Here is a 19,708-nt window from a genome sequence, read left to right on the forward strand (position 1 = left end):
GGCCGGGGACTTGTCCCGAGAGAGGTCTGTGGTTAAGGTCAGGTGCTCACAGAGCACTTTGAATCCGTAGATAAAAACCTTGTTGGGCTGGGGATTTCGGGGCTGGGGGGGGGGGGGGGGCGGCAAAGACACAAGAAAGGCACTGTGGGGCGGAGGGGAGGGCCCGGGGCGGTAGGCCAGGAGCCCTGGGCCGAAGGCGGGCCGGGGGTCGGTGCCTGACCGCGGTGGGGGCGTGTTGGGGTCTTCTCGTGTCTCCGCAGAGCGCACGGGCCGAGCGCAGGCCGCAGCCGCCGCGAAGCGCACAGCGCCGTGGCCATGGCCGAGCGGCCCGCGGCGGGCCCGGCGGCCGGGGACTGGGAGATCGACGTGGAGAGCCTGGAGCAGGAGGAGGACGGCCGCGGGCCGCCGCCGCCCACGCCGCCCGGGCCCAGCCCGCCGTCGGCCGACGGGGACGGCGAGGACGACGAGGACGAGGACGAGGACGACGACGCGGAGGACGAGGGCGACGGCCTGGAGGCGGGCGCGGGCGCGGGGGCGGCGGGCCGGCCGGAGCAGCCGCGGGGACCCCCGCCGGGACCCCCGCCGGGGCCCGCACCCGCGCCGCAGGCCTCGCCCTCGCCCGCGCCCGCGCCCGCCGGGCCCCCGGAGCGCAGCGCCAGCGCGGGCGGCGGCGCGGAGCCGCGCAAGCTCAGCCGCACGCCCAAGTGCGCGCGCTGCCGCAACCACGGCGTGGTGTCCTGCCTCAAGGGCCACAAGCGCTTCTGCCGCTGGCGCGACTGCCAGTGCGCCAACTGCCTGCTGGTGGTGGAGCGCCAGCGCGTCATGGCCGCCCAGGTGGCGCTCCGGAGGCAGCAGGCCACCGAGGTGCGTAGCCGCGGGCCCGGGCCGCCGCGCGGGGGGCGGGGGGGGGGCGGGAAGACGTGCTCCAAGCGGGCAGCGAGGCCCGGAGAGCGGCCCGGAGCTTTGTGGGAAAGACTTCAAAACAAAACCCTTTTCTGTGCTCACGCGAACTTCGGTGGCGGCGGAGGAGGACGCGGCCGCCGCCGCCTGGGACGAGCCGGGGTCTCGGAAAGGAGCCGCGCGGCCGGTGGTGCGCGCCGAGCTGCGGCTGTGGCGGGGCAGGGCGCGCTGCCCGTTTACAGGGGAGACCGACACGGCACGGGAAGTTAGGTGCCCGCCCCCGAGGTCGCGAAGGCAGAAGCTTCTGCCCCAAAAGCCGGTGGAGGCATCCCTGCTGCCTGGCACCAGGGCGGGGCCGGGGCCGGGGCCGGGGGCGGGGTGGGTGGGCCCCCGCGGTGGGGGGAGCTAGGGCTTTCTTCAAGGTGAAGGTCGTCTTGAACCCCGGATTTCAGGTTTCCCCGTGTTCCTGCGCGGGGAGGGCTGCGCGGGGGACCCCTCCCCCAGATTCAGGGCGTGGGAAGAGTTTTGCTTTTGCTTTTTGGCGAGGGGGGACCGGGGAGTGGGTCACCGCACACACAGAAGGCGGTGACCCCACCGGATTAGCTTCCCAGGGCCCCGGAGAGTGCGGAGAGCGCGCGGCACGTCCCAGGTGGCCTTGGCCCTGGGCTGCGCCTCCTCCTGCTGGGTGCATTTCACCGGGGTCTCCTGGGCTGGACTCTGGGCACAGAAACGCTCAGAACACCACCGACCTGGTGGTGACGGAGGGAGGGAAGTCGGGTTTCCCCTAGTCCCCCGTCCAGGCAGCCTTGAGGGTTTTGTCTTCCTGTACGCCAGTCTCCCGGTGTTTATGGCGAGACTTGGGACAATTTGTGAGAGGGGTACTCCCAAACCTCTCCCCCAACTCCCTGCACCCCATCGCACCTGCCGTGCAGGAGGAGAAACCAGATCCACCTCACTGCACAATGGCAGACCCTGGCAGCTTCGGCTCTTCCTCTGGGTGCCTGGGACACAGCTGCCCCCTCCCCCTCCCCCTCCCCAAGCTGTCCTTCAGAGCCTGGCTTTTATGATCTCCATTGTGGATTTTACCCTCCTGTGGGATGTCCCCTAACTTCTGGCTGCGCCATGAATCTGGGGCGAGTTTAGCAAAGCGGCCTCAGAAAAAATCTGCCCCACTCCCCATCGACTGAAGTTGGTGGCTTCAGACAGAGCTTCTAGCTTGTAGCCCTGGAATTAAGGGGTGCTGATGTAAACTTGCTTAGAATCATTTTTACATGGGATGGGAAGATAAGTACATTTAGTGGGGGAGGGTTGCTGATACCCCTTCTTATTCCCTTCCGGTCCCATGATTTCTTTAAGGGCCTTGTTGATTATGTTTCTTCTGTTTACAGGACAAGAAGGGGCTTTCTGGGAAGCAGAATAATTTCGAGCGCAAAGCTGTGTATCAGAGGCAAGTCAGGGCACCCAGTTTGCTGGCCAAAAGCATTTTAGAAGGTAAAGCAATGCAGAATTACCCTTCAGCCTTTTAAACCGAGTTCTAAGGGATTCCCATTATTCACACATATGGCATTTTTATTAACCTGTGGAGGAGCAATTTGAGGGGAGGGTGCTTTTTTTTAGGAAGTTTTGCTCTAGGGAGGCAGTTAGGATGTAGGAAAGTGGATCTCACATACCTCCTGAGGTTTTCATCAGCGATAATTTTGCTGTCTGCTCAATAGCTGGTGTCTGCTTCATAGTTAAAGGGGTTAACATGGCGTGCCTTTGCAATTTGCTCTACCATGAGGGGTGTGCAAAGATCCACTGCCACCTGATTATGGAGTGAGGAAGGAAATGAATTTAAAAAAAAATTCTTTGGTTGTAGCTGGAGCTAGAGTAGGTCCAGTGAGGAGGTGAACTTCTCATCTGGCTGATCCAGTCTCTAATACCACTCCTTTTCATGACACCTTATTCCTCCCTGGATTAGCTACATAATTACGGTTATTCCACACCTCACTTTACCATTTCTGACAGTCAAGATTGTGGAATGTGGGAGAGGTTTTATGTCACTCGAGAGACGTGGAGGTTGAAGTTGAACTTTACCAGTGTGAATTTTGTCTCTCTACCACGTTTTCACGTTCTCTAAAGCCTAAAGATACATTAATTTTTCTTAATTGTTGCCGATTTTTAAAACCACCTCTGTTTGGGTTTGAAATTTATTTATTGATCTGATAAATAATATATTGATTGCCTTTCATCATTTTAATAAAGGAAGGCTTATATTTGTTCTAATCACTGTCTCTTCAAAAGATTCAGGTTGAAAAGCAGGCTTTTTTTTTTTTTTAAGATAGTTGAATTCGGTGTTTTCTTATATGGCTTCTGAATGGAGTTGGTTCTACACAGGTTTTAAAGTTTGTTCGTGTCTTACCCTGTACTGTATGCTTCTGACCTTAGAATGGTTTCTCATGCATTAAAAACGAATTTGTTTGCAAACTGGGTAAACAGATTTATAGCCATAGGGACCACACGGAGAAATTGAAATGGTGCCAAAGCAACTTGAGGAGTGGGAGGGCCAAATGGAATAGTAAATTCAAGTAAATAACTTCCTGGCAAAACGTACGGTAGAGATGGAAACATTAATTTTCAAATTTTATTTTATTTGCAAATGAGGACGATGGGTTTGTCACTATGTAAACACAAACATCCCAATGGATCCTTCAAACAAATTTGAGAGCAGCCAGTGCGTGGGGTTAGTGAAATAATCAAAGTATTTTATGCTGCCAGGAATTCTATTTATGTTATGCTAGTCTTCGTTTTTTTAAAAAAACTTAGTCCTTATGCATAAAATGTGCAGTGACTTTATATGCTAATGATTGCTCTTGGTACCTGGCCAACATGATGAGAACTTGGGAAAAATGTTTTAGATCAGTTATTTTCAATACAGCTGCCGATCTCTTTTCTCCTGGTTCACTTTTTGTTTGTTTGTTTCTACTGCTGGCCTGGGGGAGGGGCTTGGTTAAATCACTGCAGAGTCTGTTTGACTGGTTAACAGCTCTTTTCAATTTTCTGTGTTTCTGTGTTTCCTTAAGTCTCTTCTCTTTTTCTCCCCACTAATCTGCTGTAACTTTCTCTTTTTCCCTAGTTCTCCTTGGATTATTCTACACCTGTAACAATGTGTACATAATGAACCATCTTTAGAAAATAACAGTGCCATCAGCTTTAGGTATAGAGATCTTTTTTTTTTTTGTTTTTTTTAAGATTTTACTTATTTATTCATGAGAGACCCACACACAGAGAGGCAGAGACACAGACAGAAGGAGAAGCAGGCTCCCTGTGGGGGAGACGGATGCAGGACTTGATCCCAGGACCCCAGGATCACAATCTGAGCCAAAGGCAGACGCTCAACCAATGAGCCACCCAGGTGCCCCGAAATCTTTTTTAATAATGGAAAAAGATGATACGGATAGTAAGAAAGCGTTGATTGAAGCAAGATGAGCAGACTTGTCTCTTACTATAGGAGGCTGGGAAGTATGTTACAGTTTCAGCCAGTGAAGTGCCTTTGAAGGTAAATAAACCTGTAAGAGCAAAACAACAATAACCAAAAGTTACAACAGGGCTCACCTGCTCCCCAAAGAGAACTATTTTAAACTGAGCCTACACTTTTGCTTTCTGTATAAAATATTAATGTTTTAGAATGGTAAATTTTTCTTGTTCTGCCAATTTGCAGTTTCTGTTACCTTCTGAATTTCCAGAGTTGTCTCCCCTCCATGTTAATCTCTTTTCCTGTGCAATACTTGCTTGTTTTAGGCTACCGCCCCATTCCAGCAGACACTTATGTGGGAGGGAGCTTACCCCTACCTCCCCCGGTAAGTGACCGGATGAGGAAAAGGCGAGCCTTTGCTGATAAAGAGCTGGAGAACATTATGCTGGAGAGAGAATATAAAGAGAGGGAGATGCTGGAAGCGTCCCAAGCTGCTGCCTTGTTCCTGCCCAATCGCATGGTGCACGGACCTGAATATAACTCCTACAAAAGTGCCTATAGCCCCACGCCAGTGGAACCGCCAAACAAAGACTTCTGCAATCTTTTGCCCACCTGCCTTGATCTCACCATGCAGTATTCGGGGTCTGGGAATATGGAACTCATCTCTTCCAACGTTAGTGTGGCCACGACGTACAGACAGTATCCTTTTTCCTCGAGATTCTTGGTTTGGCCCAAGTGTGGCCCCATCAGCGACACCCTCCTCTATCAGCAGTGCCTGCTAAACACCACCACCTCGGTCCAGGCCCTGAAGCCTGGGGCCAGCTGGGACCTGAAGGGAGTAAGAGTCCAGGAGGGTCTTGTCGCTGAACACGACATCATGCCACCCAAACTAGAAGCCTCGCTGGTGCTGCCTCAAGCTCCGGAGGTCCAGACCTCGAGAAGTGACCTTCAGGGTCACCAGGCCATCCCCGAGAGGTCTGCTTTCTCCCCACCCAGACGGAATTTCTCTGCCGTTGACACGGACCCCCTGGCAGCTCAAGGGCATATCTTAACCAGGATCAGCAAAGAAAGCACCAGGCACCCTCTGCCACTTAAACATAATCCATTCCACTCATTATTCCAGCAAACTCTTAATGACAAATCAGGTCCCGAGTTGAAAACACCATTTGTCAAAGAGGCCTTTGAAGAGGCCCCTAAGAAACACAGAGAATGTTTAGTCAAGGAGAACCAGAAGTACACATTTACAATAGACAGATATGCCAAAGACCTTTTCGTCGCCAAACAAGTTGGAACAAAACTCTCTGTGAATGAACCACTGTCATTTTCTGTTGAGTCGATTCTTAAGAGGCCTTCATCTGCCATCACTCATGTTTCTCAGTGAAAGGCTGCTTGCACGGAAAGCTGGATTTTCTGCGATCTCAGAGGGTTCTTACCCATTGCTAGTTTTTTTTTTTTTTTTTTAAGAAAAAGCTAAGGTGTTTGTGTAAAGAAATTTCTAATGTAAATGGTGATGATCTAAAAAAATGATATCTATTCATATGCATGTACCTTTTCTCACCACATAAATATATTTAAATGTAAAGATGGAGATTGCTTATGTGCAGACTGTAAAGTTCCATGCTTTACACAGCATTTCAAAAAGCAATAAAGTTGACACTGTCTTCTCAAAGACCCAATATTTGCAGAAGTACCTAGTTGTCTTTGTCTAGATGAAACACTAGTATCCATAAAGTATGTGCCTTATTCTTCTGTGGTGCTTTATATTTTCAAGTGCTCTTAATGGTCACCGAGGGCCACGGGATATAGTTTAAAGTGCCTTGGTTTTGCATTTTAGAGGGTGTGTGCACTTAGCTATATGAGACTGAGGCAAAAGTAGCTTTAAGAAGAACACAGCACAGATTTGCATGTCTATAGAATCGTGATTTTACATGGTTGGACAAAGTGGAATTAATTTGCGGGAAAGCCAAGTTTAAGATCTTATTTATATGATGACCTGAGTTCTTGGGATGGATGTCTTTTGGCTGAGTTGTGGTTTCCTTTCCTGATAGGATATGTATTTGGAGCCTCCAGCTTCCTTTCTAGATTGAACTTGCTATGATTTCTAGGTTGCTAGGGGTCACAGAGCAGGTTCCCTTGTCAGGTGCAGTCGGTGAAGCCCTCTCAGCTCTGTTATTTCACTGTTTCCTAAGGACTGGTGACAGGCATTGAGAGGCAGGCACAGTCGTGACCCACTGGTCCCCAGGTATCAGCTGGAGGCTCCCACATCGTCTCCAGTGCCAAAGGCTTAAAAAAAAAAAATCACTATTCAAATTGCTTCAGCTGACAGTTGCCGAAGCCTGCAGATGTTTATCACAGCACGAGCCTCGGGAGTCTTAACCATGTCCTCCCTATCCCCTCATTTTTGATTCTTTATTACCCTCTAGTTTTGCTCAATAAAATGTTAATAACTATTGTTCTATAGGTTTGATAAAATGAGAGTAAGACATTTATGAGAGTATTCAGTTTATCTCTGGAGACCTCATCTGTGAACCTCAGATGAAATTCTAAGATGCCACAGTCATTTCGACCCAGAAAACCAAGAGCCAAATATCCTACCTTTAGTTTTGTGATGGAGTGAGTTGTTACTTCCAATTCTCCCCTTACTTAGGGAACAAAACTGCTCGTCGGGCATGTGGAATGTGCCAAGAAGCTTGGCAGCCTTAAAGATTTTCTTTCTTGCTCTGGAAAACATTTAAAATTACTTAAAAATGATTTTGCTACTGATGAGCTCATGTAAACCTCCAGGGTTTCTCCGAATTGTGACTTAAAATTAGAATCGATTTCAAAAACAACAAGCCAAACCTTAAGATTGATTTCCAGTTTGTGCTTGTAAAAGAATACTTGGTTTGATTGAGTCAAATTTACTTATTTTTACTATAGCAAAAGCCAGAGCAAATGGAAGTTTGCCAGAGGGAAAGAAAATGAAAGAGGGCAGAGCTCCCAATGACGGAGATTATTATCACGGAGTGGAAGTATGTTTTCCAGCGACAGATGCCGTGGTGTCAGAGACAGAACCTCACTCCAGTCACCCCTCCTGCTCCTCCAATCATCTTTGCTTTATCTACAGAGTTGTTAACTTTTGTCTTCCTATCAGGGATTTATTTTTTGTGCCCAGTGTTAAGTGTAAACTTAGCATTCAACCGGACTGCCACTGAGGTAATGGGGGAGACACATCGGAAGAAACCCATGGGAAAAAATCTCAAGAGGAAGAAAAATCCCTAAGGAGCAGGCCTTCTCACTCAAACATGGATTTTCTCTCTTTCTTACTCTATTTGAATGTTTTGAATACTTAAAATGGTCAATTTTTTTTCTCTTTTGTATTCAGTGAATATTTGGGGGCATCATTTTTTTGTTAAAGATTTTATTTATTTATTCATGAGAGACACAGAGAGAGAGAGAGGCAGAGACACAGGCAGAGGGAGAAGCAGGCTCCATGCAGGGAGCCCGAAGTGGGACTCTATCCTGGGTCTCCAGGATCACGCCCTGGGGCCGAAAGGCAGTGCTAAATCGCTGAGCCACCTGGGCTGCCGGGTCTTCTATCATTTTAGTCTTATTCAGTGAATCCAGTTGACTGTGGCTATTAGTGCTTTTTCTCACATTACCAGTGGCCACATTTTAAAAAAGATTTATTTTTTATTTGAGACAGAGAGAGAGAGAACCGGCATGTGAAGGGGGGGGTGGGCAGAAGGAGAGGAGAGTAAGACATTCCCTGCTGAGTACGAGCCCTCTGCAGGCACAGGGCACTCCAACTCAAGGAGAGGCTCAACTCTGGGCTCTGTTTCAGGCTCCATCCCAGGACTCTTGAGATCAAGGCCTGAGTCAAAATCGAGAGTCGGATGCATAATTGACTGAGCCACCCAGGTGCCCCACTGGTGACCAGAATTTTATTGTTTTTGAACATATATATATATATATATATATATATATATATATATATATGGGTCAGTACTTAATATAATGATTATTATTTTTTAAGTCTTTTTTTTTATTTATGATAGTCACACACACAGAGAGAGAGAGAGGGGCAGAGACATAGGGAGAGGGAGAAGCAGGCTCCATGCACCGGGAGCCCGACGTGGGATTCGATCCCGGGTCTCCAGGATCGCGCCCTGGGCCAAAGGCAGGCGCTAAACTGCTGCGCCACCCAGGGATCCCTAATGATTATTATATTATACATTAGTTCTGCTATAATGAGTTCTTGGGATTTCAAACCTACCATCGGCTGTTCAGTGAGAGATTTGTGCTTGGCTTTTTGCTTCTTTTCATCATTGCACTTCTGTCAAAGCTACTATCCGATTCTGTAGAAACTTCAAAGAACACTGTCATCGACATTAAATCAAATGTGTGGTTCAGTGTAAGCATTTTCTATGTTCAAGGCAATACATGGATTTGGCTTTAATTATTTTGAAGAATGTAAAGGAGAATAAAACATGGATCTCTTCCTTGATTCAACTCACGATAAAAAATGCAGCTTTAGGGACAAATTTTCCTTCCATCTCAACTGGTCAAACATTTTTTTTTTTTTTTTGGCTGAGTTTGCAGTTATGGATAGTTTACAACAGTGCTTGCCAAACTTGGATAGTCAATCACTCGGGATTCTTGATAAATGCAGTTTCTGATTTTCTATAGGTCTGGGGAAGGGCCTGAGATTCTGCTTTTCCAAAAATCCCCAGGGGATACTGGTGTTGCTGGTCTCTTTGACTTTGAGTAGTAAATGTTTACATTTCTGTGATTTCTTTTTTTTTTTTTCATTTCTGTGATTTCAATGCACATTTAATATATTCTGTGGATTTTGAATTCTAATGCAATGAAGTTATAAATAATTTAATATACGTGAATAATTTAAAAAATTTCCCTCAAAACCTGCAGAATGTACAGCATTAAGAGTGGATCATGGGAGAGGTTTCAGGAAACAGCGAGGGAGCAATGAGTGAGCTTGGACCTCTCAGACTGAGGGTGCTACTGGACCACTGAGTCTCTGAGAGCAACGGGGGACCATGGAGCCACAGTTCAGCTAAGCCATCACCAGGATGGAGACCCTCTGGAGAGGAGGTCCTGGAGCCCTGAGACCATCAGAAGATGCTTAGGTGTTGAGCGGACTCCCAGGTTTCCCTTCACTTGGCATCCAAACTTCCATTGACACCAGACACTTCTATTACTTTTTTCTGTAATCCTAAACTCTAGGGCAGATTTCTCAGTTTCATGATAATTTTCCTCACTACTTTTTCCCATTTTCACTCATAGGGGATCCAAGATAACGCTTGAATTCCCATCGATAACCTTTCCAACACCATTGCTGGCGTTTCCCTGACCTCGTCTGTTCCAATGTCTGTTCAGCTCCCCATTGAGTACAGCACCTAGGACTTTTGACCATATGTATTTTATTCTACTTGTGACAGCTTTTCCAGGACACAATCTTCTAATGTCTTCTGGATCAACATAATCAAATTAAAATTTGTCCTGGTCTGTCAAAAAAAAAACAACAACAACAACAAAAAACCCAACCAAACAAAAAAAACAGAGTGGATCACGGGATACCTGGGTGGCTCAGTGTTTGAGTGGCTGCCTTTGACTCAGGGCATGATCCCAGGGTCTGGGGGATCCTGCGGGGAGCCTGCTTCTGCCTCTGCCTGTGTCTCTGCCTCTCTGTCTCTCATGAATAAATAAATTAAAAAAAAAGTGGATTGTGGGACACCTGGGTAGCTAGTGGTTGAGCATCTGCCTTCTGCTCTGGTTGTAATCTGGGGGTTGTGGGATCAAGTTCCCATCGGGCTCCCATGAGGGAGCCTGCTTCTCCCTCTGCCTATGTCTTTGTCTTTCTCTCGGTCTCTCATGAATAAATAAATAAATAAATAAATAAATAAATAAATAAATAAATAAAATCTTACAAAAAAAGAATAGATCATATTGTAAATTGGGCTTGGTGATGATGAAGTGTCAGTAGAGGTTTGTTAGTTTTAATACATGTAACACTCTGGTGGGAGATTTGTAAATGGGAGAGGTTATGCCTGTGTTGGGGTTGGTTGGGGGGACTATGGGAAATCAGTGTACCTTTCTCTTAATTTTGCCCTGAATGTAAAACTATTCTAAAAAAAAATAAAGGCAACTGAAAGAAAATCTTTTTAACCCTTTGGTGGCAGAAAGAAGTAGGACAAGACCTAGGCATAGTCGGAAAGTAGACAAATTGCTTTCCTCTCTTTTTTCAAAATTAGAAGATCTTTTGGTTTGGTTTACAAAAATATTTTTGACTGTGGTAAAATACACATCACATAAAATTTACCATTGTAACCATTTTTAAGGGTACAGTTCATTGATATTAAATATATTTACACTGTTGTACAACCATCACCATCACCCATCTCCAGAACTCTTTATCTTGCAAAACTGAAACTCTGTACCCATTACACAATACTCCCCTCCACCTCCTGGAAACCATCATTCAATTTTCTGTCTCTATGAATTTGAAGATTTCTTTTTTTTTTTTTAATTCACGAGAGACACACAGAGGCAGAGATATAGGCAGAGGGAGAAGCAGGCTCCCTGTGGGGAGCCTGATGTGGGACTTGATTTCAGGACCCCAGGATCACTGAGCCACCCAGGTGCCCTGAATTTGAGTATGTTAGGTACCTCATATTAAGTGGAACTATTCTGTATTTTCCTTCTTGATGGGCTTATTTCACTTCATGGCTTGTTTATATTAGCATATGTCACAATTCCCTTCATTTTTAAGGTTGAATAATATTTCATTATGTGTCTATACCACATTCTGTTTATACATTAATCTGTCGGCCACTTGGGTTGCTTCCATCTTTTGACTTTTGTGAATAGTGCTGCTGTGAACATGGGTGTGTAAATATCTCTTCACTCAGTCCTCACTTCCTGATTTTGCCTTCTTCCCATCTTCAGGAACTCAGTTTTTTTTCAAGTATACATCTTTCCCACACTAACCACCCCCCTCCCCCCAGCGTGTGGATCATCTCTACTCCTTACCAGGGCAACACCGACTCTGCCCAGAGGCTCCAATATCAGATATGCACTCTTTGATGTGTTTTAAGTGAGTGTGTTATCACATCTTTTGCATTTAAAAAGCGTAATTCCAATTGTGGAATGAAGGACTTGTATCAACTTGTATAAAGAAACTTCCTGGAATTCCTTCTGCTGAGTCTTAGGAGTGCTAAAGAGCAAAGAAATGGCTAAGGATCAGGATGAAGAAGAAAAAAGAATCCATAATTCCCTGTAGGATAATGACATTACTTAGTATCAAGGCTGGGTTTTCATTTGGGAGTAGAATTCTTACCTACTTGATTTTACTTATTTTTGGATTAACTTTTTTGTTCCTATTCTAGGTCTGTAAATTCAGGCTTATTTCCTTCTAGGATCCAATTTGTAGGGCTGATAGTTCTTTAGATGGCTGCATCCTGAAATAATAAACTTTGGTCCACTTGTATGTATTTTAATAGTTGTACCAAGCTTTTATCATACTCTACCACCATTAGCTATTTTGGTTTTTAACTTGTTATATCTAAACATATTTAAAGATAGAGGTAGCTAGAAATAGGTTAGCATTGGTGTGATGGTAAATGTGCATAATAATAATTAACATGTGTTTAGTGCCTGCTAAGTTACAGACCACATTCACACTTATTAACTCTTTTTTTCCTCGTTTAAATTCTGTATAGGATTGGCAAATGGCCATATAAAGAGTTTAATCTACATCTGTGTGTATGAACACAAATTTGGAGAATTTTTTCCCCAGTATACAACATGAGTTGATGTGGTCTAATCTATTTTTTTAAAGATTTTTTAATATAAATGTTAATTGCATTTAATTTTTTAAAAAGATTTTATCCATTTATTCGAGAGAGAGAGAGAGAGAGAGAGAGAGGCAGAGACACAGGCAGAGGGAGAAGCAGGCTCCATGCAGGGAGCCCGATGTGGGACTCGATCCCGGGTCTCCAGGATCACGCCCTGGGCTGAAGGCAGGTGCTAAACCACTGAGCCACCAGGGCTGCCCTGCATTTAATTTTTATATATGATAGATGTAATATATTATATACATATAATACTTATATGACTGCCTTTATCTCTATGTAGCAATGTTTGGATGTCTATCCTAACTTCATAAGGTAACACACACACACACACACACCACACACACACAGTTTCATGGAGTTGTGACAACAATTGAGATAAAGAACAAGAAAGAGAGTCTACTGGACAGGTGTAATTGATGGACAGCACCAGCTGTCAGATTTTCTGATCGACTGCAATGTTCAGACCAAGGCCATGCTTTCCTGAGCTGCTTCCAGCAAGTGACTGTAGAGCACAGTTGCTAGAACGGAACAATTTCTGACCTGAAATGGTACCCCTCTAAAAGGCATCCTTGGCCAGGGGACTCCCTATCCAAGTATTTCATTATGGAAGCTTAAGGAGCCTAAAAACTAGCACCTCTATTATATGCCTGGAGTTCAATCAAGAAATAAGACAAAAGAGGGCAGCTGGGGTGGCATAGGGGTTTAGCGCTGCATTCGGCCTGGGGTGTGATCCTGGAGACCCAGGATTGAGTCCCACGTTGTGCTCCTGCACGGAGCCTGCTTCTCCCTCTGCCTGTGTCTCTGCCTCTCTCTGTCTCTGTCTCTTATGAATAAATAAATAAAATCTTAAAAAAAATAAGACAAAAATGTTGGCATTTGAAGATTAGAATATACCTTACCTACCTTTAATACTGGTTATATTGAGAAGGACTTCTACCCAGGAGCAAGACAACTTCTTGAGTTGATCTTTAAAACTAACCTCTGGGATGGATCTCTAATACTAAGCTCCAGGATTAAGTAGAATTACCCACCCTAAGAAACAGTTAGCAGTGGTCCCCACATCTCCCCAGCATGCGGAGAGTGACTCATTGTCTTTATTTCTTGCATGCAGGTTGAGTCTTGAAAGGAAGTGGAGAGGAACAGGCAGCTTTCCCAATCCCAAACTCCCCAAACAGGTAAGTTATGCTCCCTCCATCTTTCGATGTAACATACATTTTATTATTATCTTCTTCATTTTCAGTTGCAGTCAATCCAAAGGCCACATAGCCTTAAGTTTGATCATTGCAATCAGAGTTTAAGTTATTGTTGAAACAAGCTAGGGGTTGGGTAATGGTGTGATTACTTCATATGTGCAACTAGATTAAAAACTATATGCGTTTTTAAGAACAAAAAAGAAAACAGGAGAAAAGACTTAATTTACCCCAGAGGAGACCCAGAGCATTAAGTATAACATGCTGGCAAGCATGGAAGTATCATTTCACTAATGAAGACATCATTTGATATTGTTAAGTAGAGTGACCCAAAGGGTTTCTTCTCCTATCAACAGTTACCACATTTCCTTTATGGAGCATCATCATGAAAAGTTACCAAAGGAAGGTACCTGAGATGTTGTGAAGCTTTCAGGCTGAACTAATAGCATTTCCTTTCATGATAAGGTTGCTAGAGAGGTATCAAGGGAATGCTGTAGGCCAAATGTATCTCATTTTAGCAAAGCATTTAACAAAATCTTTCATGGTAGGGAATTGTGGATGGAAAACAATGAAGATGGATTTGTAGCTGTTTGAACAGCTACTTTTAAAAGGTATTGAGTAATAAATCAATTCCAATTTTTGGGAAAGTTTTTAGTCTTGTGACCCAGGGGTCTTCTTGTTTTGGATCCTGGTTAGCAAATGAAAACATAAAAGGTATATTATCAATATGTAGAAGACACTGAAGTTGGGAGGTCTGACCACTATGTTAATGGCACAATTGGATTTATACTGGGACTATACCTCAAATGGAAAAATCTTATATGTGACTTTTGAAAACATCTGTCATCCAATTATGAAACTGTATGTTGAGGGTGATTTGACTTGACATTAGTTTATGTGAAAACGATCTGAGAGTCATAGGGGATCACAAAGTTCAAAAGGAACCAAGAATGAGTCATGGCTGTAAGTAATTACTAATGCAAACTCAGATTCCATTGATAGAGTCTCCAGATCAAGGGGAAATGCTAACTATTGTGTATTCTTTCCCACCACTGCACCACCCTTGGTCAGATCACATTTGGGAATTATATATATTTTTAATTTTTTTTTTTTGAGAGAGAGAGAACAAGCAAGTACACAAGCACAGGGGAAGAGGGGCACTGGGAAAGAGAAGCAGACTCAAATGGGCCTCCATCCCAGGACCCTGAGATCATGACCTGAGCCAAAGTCAGATGATCAACTGACTGAGCCACCCCCCGCACCCCTGGGCATTATATTTTTAATGGGCACATCGATGGACTTGGTTCCACAGAAGAAGTAGAACCAAGAGTGAGGATGGCAAAAGACGTTCACATCTTGTCTAACTATAGACAGTTAAGGACATTGAAGATGATGACCTGGAGAAGAGATAGTTTAAGAGAAAAGCACTTGATTTATGTCTTCATATTAAAGTATTTATTAATTAGGGGCCAGTGGGAGTCTCTAGAAGACGCAATCACAGCTAAGAGTATGTTGCAGGGAGTGAAATAAACCTTAATAAAAGGGAGACTATCTTTCAGTTTGAGTTGTCCATGAATGGACTGGTCTGTCTTGTATTGAATGCATTTGGAGGATTTCATACAGGACACAGGAAGAGAAACCTTGCATTGAGCATGACATTGAATTAGCCAGCAGAGACTCTGCTTCATTTATCTTTGTGTCCCACATCCTACCACACCATTGAGTCAAGAACTGTTTGCTGAATGAGGAGAATGTTTTTCAATTCCAATAATTCCTGATTTTATGACAGATTTCCTGTGGAAGGATTACATGGAGTATTTTTTCTCTCCCACCAAACTCTTTTTTTTTTTTAAAGATTTTATTTATTTATTCATGAGAGACAGAGAGAGAGAGAGAGAGAGAGAGAGGCAGAGACACAGGCAGAGGGAGAAGCAGGCTCCATGCAGGGAGCCCGACATGGGACTCGATCCCTGGTCTCTAGGATCAGGCCCTGGGCTGAAGGCGGCACTAAACTGTTGAGCCACCTGGGCTGCCCCTCTCCCACCAAACTCTTTAGAATATCCTACCACCAATTTGTTCTTTTAATTTAAAAGATGGCACGAAGATACAACTCACTGAATATATTAAATCAGACGTCATTGTGAATAAGAACATTGCACCTTTATTCCGTATAATTCCAATGTAAGTAATGAAATTTTAAGAAATATCTAGATTGGATAAATGCCCTAATTTAGTTGATTTTTTCCCATGTGGTATGTTTTGAGTCTTTTCTTTTCATTCCAAGAGACATTTTTTTTTCATTCCAAGAGAGTGTTTTTTGATGTTGTATGACATGCAAAGTCTTATTACATATATAAGCGATATATTTGCTTTTGAATAAAATTAATTTTATATATGAAATCTTGGGATTGATTGGATTAATATTCTTGTCTGTATGATAACAAATAATGAATTTCAAAAGTGTCTTCTCTGTTTCAGCTACTTTAATAATTGGTCAATTTTGATTGAAAATTATGTTAAATATAGTTAACAAAACCAAAAGGGATTTGAAATTATTGATTTAGATAAAGTGTGAGTCTATTCAAGCATAATAAAGTAGAAGTTCAGTTCTACTTGCTAATGTATGGATAGATCCATAAATCTGATTCTTTTATTTTTTTTTAAAGATTTTATTTATTAGAGAGAGAGTGAGAGAGAGAGAGAGAGCATGAGCAGGGAGGAGGGAGAAGCAGTCTCCCCCACTGAGCAGGAAGCCCAATGTGGGGCACCATCCCAGGACTCTGGATCATGACCTGAGCCAAAGGCAGACACTCAACTGACTGAGCCACCCAGGCGCCCTGATTTTTTAAACTTGGGTACTATTTTCTTTAGTTCAACAAACATTTACTAAACACGTACAAGTGGGCTGGGTAATATTGAACTCTAAGATAGATGAGACAACTACAATATAGCTTTTCAAAAATTGATGATCTTGAGATTATATTACATTTCATTAATTCTCTGTCCACTGTATTTTGTGAATGCAGGCAACTCTCCTGCTTCCCCACTTCCTCTATTCCCTCCTTGGAGACAGTCCATGGTTATTTCCTGTCATTTCAGGCATGGATTGTTTGGATGTGACTCAGCTCTGTAATTATTCTTCCTCTATTTTTTATTTTGATCAGGGTTTGTAGACTAAGGAGTTCCCTGCAGGAAAAAGTGGGTTTGGCCTCCATTACTCCCATTTGCTAAAAACTCCAGCTTGATGACAGTGGCCCTAAAATCAACAAAGGACGTTCATTCTTCATTGTACACACTAACTTGTGATCCACAAGTCAGAAAGCACCCAGACGCTTGCTAGTAATGACGACTGTGCATAAAACACTGGCCAAGTCCCAGTGAGAAATAAACACAAAAAACCCAGCCCTGTCTTCTGAGATAATACATCTGAAGACTCAGGGTGGGCACCCAGCTGGTGGGTAAATGATAGAGCTATGTGACTGTGTGATTGTTTGTGGAATTTAATTCAGTTTACCGAACATTTCCTGAGAATTTTCTGCATGCCAAATACATGCCAGATGCTGGATTCATGTGTTATTTAGGTTCTTTTAAGTAGGAAAAAAAATCCCCAAAACTCCAGAGGCCTCTTTATTTTGAAAAAAAAAAAACAACAGTTTATTTTAAAGAGAGATAAAGACATAAGGAAGATGGGAATCTTGATACTCAGCAAGTCTCACAAAGACTGGAACATGGTCTAGGCACTGGAAGGTGGTTCAGCCTGGTAGAGCTGACTGACTTCCTTGTTGTTCCCTTGGCAGGTGAAGGCATGACCTATGGAGAGTACCAGAAACTGCTATTGTTCAATATCCATTCTCTTTTTTAATAACAAGGTTTTGCTTTTATTCGGACTAGTGATATGTGCAGCCAAAAGGCAGCACATCCCTACCTCATTTGCATCTTGGTGTGGCCATCAAGATACAGGTGCACAGCCTTGGGTGACTTCAGGAACTCTCTACCAAGGGAGATAGCACAACAGTGAGGACTACCTTTGGATTTTTTTCCCCCTTCACCCTTTTTATTCCTGGAATTTGAAATTCTAGTACCATCTTATGACCTGAGTTGGCAGCCATGTTCAAAGGAGGTTGGAGCAGAGAATTCAAAGGAGCCAGGATGTTTGTTCACATGAGGCTCTGGTATGCCAGCTCTGAATTGCTTTCCTCTGTTGGATCATCTTTTATGGGAGATAATAACTTTTTATGAGTGTCAGCTATTGTCATTGGCTCTTTGTTGTGAACAGCTGAGTATAATTCCTCCAATAAGGGAGGGCTCTTCTTTCTGATGAAGCATCTTTTGTCCACATCTGCTTTTCCTCTGGTTCTCACTGTATTTTCTCTATTTTTCTTCCCATTATGGCTTCTCTCTCTCTCTCTCTCTCTTTTTTAAAAATTTATTTATTTGAGAGAAAGAGCTTGCGTGCTTGTGAGTGGGAGGGTTGGGGAGGGTGGGGAGGTACAGAGGGAGGGGGAGAGGGAGAGGAAGAAGGAGAGGGGAGTGAAACAGACTCCCTGCTGAGTGCAGAGCTGGATGTGGGGCTCTATCTCATGATCCTGACATCATGACCTGAGCCAAAATCAATAGTTGATGTTTAACCTACTGAGCACCTAGGTGCCCCCCCCCTTTGAAAGATTGATTTATTCATTTGCATGGGAAATGAATTGCATGAGCATGGGAAGGGACAGAGTGAGAGAACATCCAAGCAGACTCCCTCTGAGTGGGGAGCCTGACTGAGGGCTCAATCATGAGACCAGGACCTCAGCTGAAACCAAGACTAAGTCACCCAGGTGCCTCCCCATCATGGCTTCTCTTTGCTATTATCTCTGTGTGCATCTTTTAGCTTCTTTCTTTACCATTTGTTGTCCCCTCATACCACAAGCCTTTCATTCAAGCCTAAGAATGGGATCTGATGAATTCGACTAACTCCCGTTAAGCCTTATAGGTAAGATGCCTGCACCTGGTGTCTGTGGTACAGAGACCTCTGAGTCACATGGTATAAATCATGGCAAACTCTCATATTAAACCCTTCATTGGAATCCTGAATGTAGCAGGCCCTTAGAATATTTTATTCTATTTTATTGTATTTACATCCTTCTCCCAAATTGATTTCATAGATGAGTAAGACATGGTCCCTGCACTCCAAGAGCTCAGCGCCTACTTCAGGAAAAGCATTCATATGCTTAATGTTTTTCTGCAAAATCCACTTCCAACTGTAAGTTAGACAATAACAATAGTAAAAGTAGCTAACATTTATTATGTCCTTTGGTTTTTGTTTGACATTTTGCATGCATTATTTCACTTAATCTGCACAAAGTTTAACTTGTAAAGTAGGTATAATTGTTCCCTTCGCTTTACATATAAGGATACAGGCTTAGAGAAGCGAAGCACCTAGCTGGGTACCGTACATCTGGAAAGTGACTGAGTAGGGAAGAATGCCAGGCCATTGGAACCAGTGTCTTATGCCATCTCCCAGAAATGAAAAATGGCTCATTTTATTTATTTATTTATTTTAAAGATTTTATCTATTTATTCATGAGAGACAGAGGGGAAAGCAGGTTCCCTGCAGAGAATCAGGCAGGGAGCCTGATGCGGGACTTGATCCCAGGACCCAGGCATCATGACCTGAGCCAAAGGCAGATGCTTAACCCACTGAGTCACCCAGATGCCCAAAACATGGCTCATTTTCATGGCAATATCTTGGTGTAGGAGGAAGGGTATGGGATGGAGAGGTGAGAAATCTTAGTTCTGACTCAGTGCTTCTTCTCTCTATCCTTTTGCTTCTCTGGACCTCAGAGCTTTTTCCATATGTAAGACAAGGGGAGTAGATGAAATGAGCCTTAAGGACTTGGTAGTTGAAAGGTCTGAGTAGAGGTGCCTGGGTGGCTCAGTTGGTTAAGCATCTGCCTTCGGCTCAGGTCATGATCCCAGGGTCCTGGGATTGAGCCCTGGGTCCCTGTTCAGTGGAGAGCCTACTTCTTCCTCCCTCTCCACCCCTTCCCCTGCTCTCTCTCTTTCAAATACACACACACACACATTTATATATTTATTTTATTTTATTTTTATGTTTTTAATTTTTTTTAATTAAAAAAATTTTTTTAAAGAAAGGCCTGAGTCTAAATCCTGGCTGAGCCACATGCTTGTCACATGGCAGGAAGACTCCCTGGAACCATTAGAGTTGTGGTGGCTCTGGCCAATCTATTTAGCTTGGGCTCCATGTGTAGCATTATTTCTCTGGAAAGAGACTCTTTAAAAAAAATCCCCTTGAGGTAGAATAGATA

At 43.9% G+C, this 19,708-nt stretch overlaps 1 protein-coding gene across 3 annotated transcripts; it reads left to right on the top strand.

Moving 5' to 3' along the window:
* The first annotated feature begins 315 nt into the window (after positions 1-315).
* On the top strand, positions 316-6,030 carry DMRT2 (doublesex and mab-3 related transcription factor 2). 3 transcript variants are annotated; one of them, XM_077908406.1, is made up of 4 exons: positions 316-864; positions 2,289-2,391; positions 4,016-4,096; positions 4,681-4,813. In XM_077908406.1, the coding sequence occupies exons 1-3, from the start codon at positions 316-318 to the stop codon at positions 4,069-4,071; spliced, it is 708 nt and encodes a 235-aa protein (XP_077764532.1). In that variant the 3' UTR covers positions 4,072-4,096; positions 4,681-4,813. The 3 variants fall into 3 exon arrangements, with proteins under 3 accessions (XP_077764532.1, XP_077764530.1, XP_077764531.1); XM_077908404.1 differs by lacking the exon at positions 4,016-4,096 and having other exon boundaries at positions 4,681-6,030; XM_077908405.1 differs by lacking the exons at positions 316-864; positions 2,289-2,391 and having other exon boundaries at positions 4,017-4,096; positions 4,681-6,030.
* The last annotated feature ends 13,678 nt before the right edge of the window (positions 6,031-19,708 follow it).

Source organism: Canis aureus, chromosome 1 (assembly GCF_053574225.1).
Source record: "Canis aureus isolate CA01 chromosome 1, VMU_Caureus_v.1.0, whole genome shotgun sequence".
Lineage (NCBI taxonomy): Eukaryota > Metazoa > Chordata > Mammalia > Carnivora > Canidae > Canis > Canis aureus.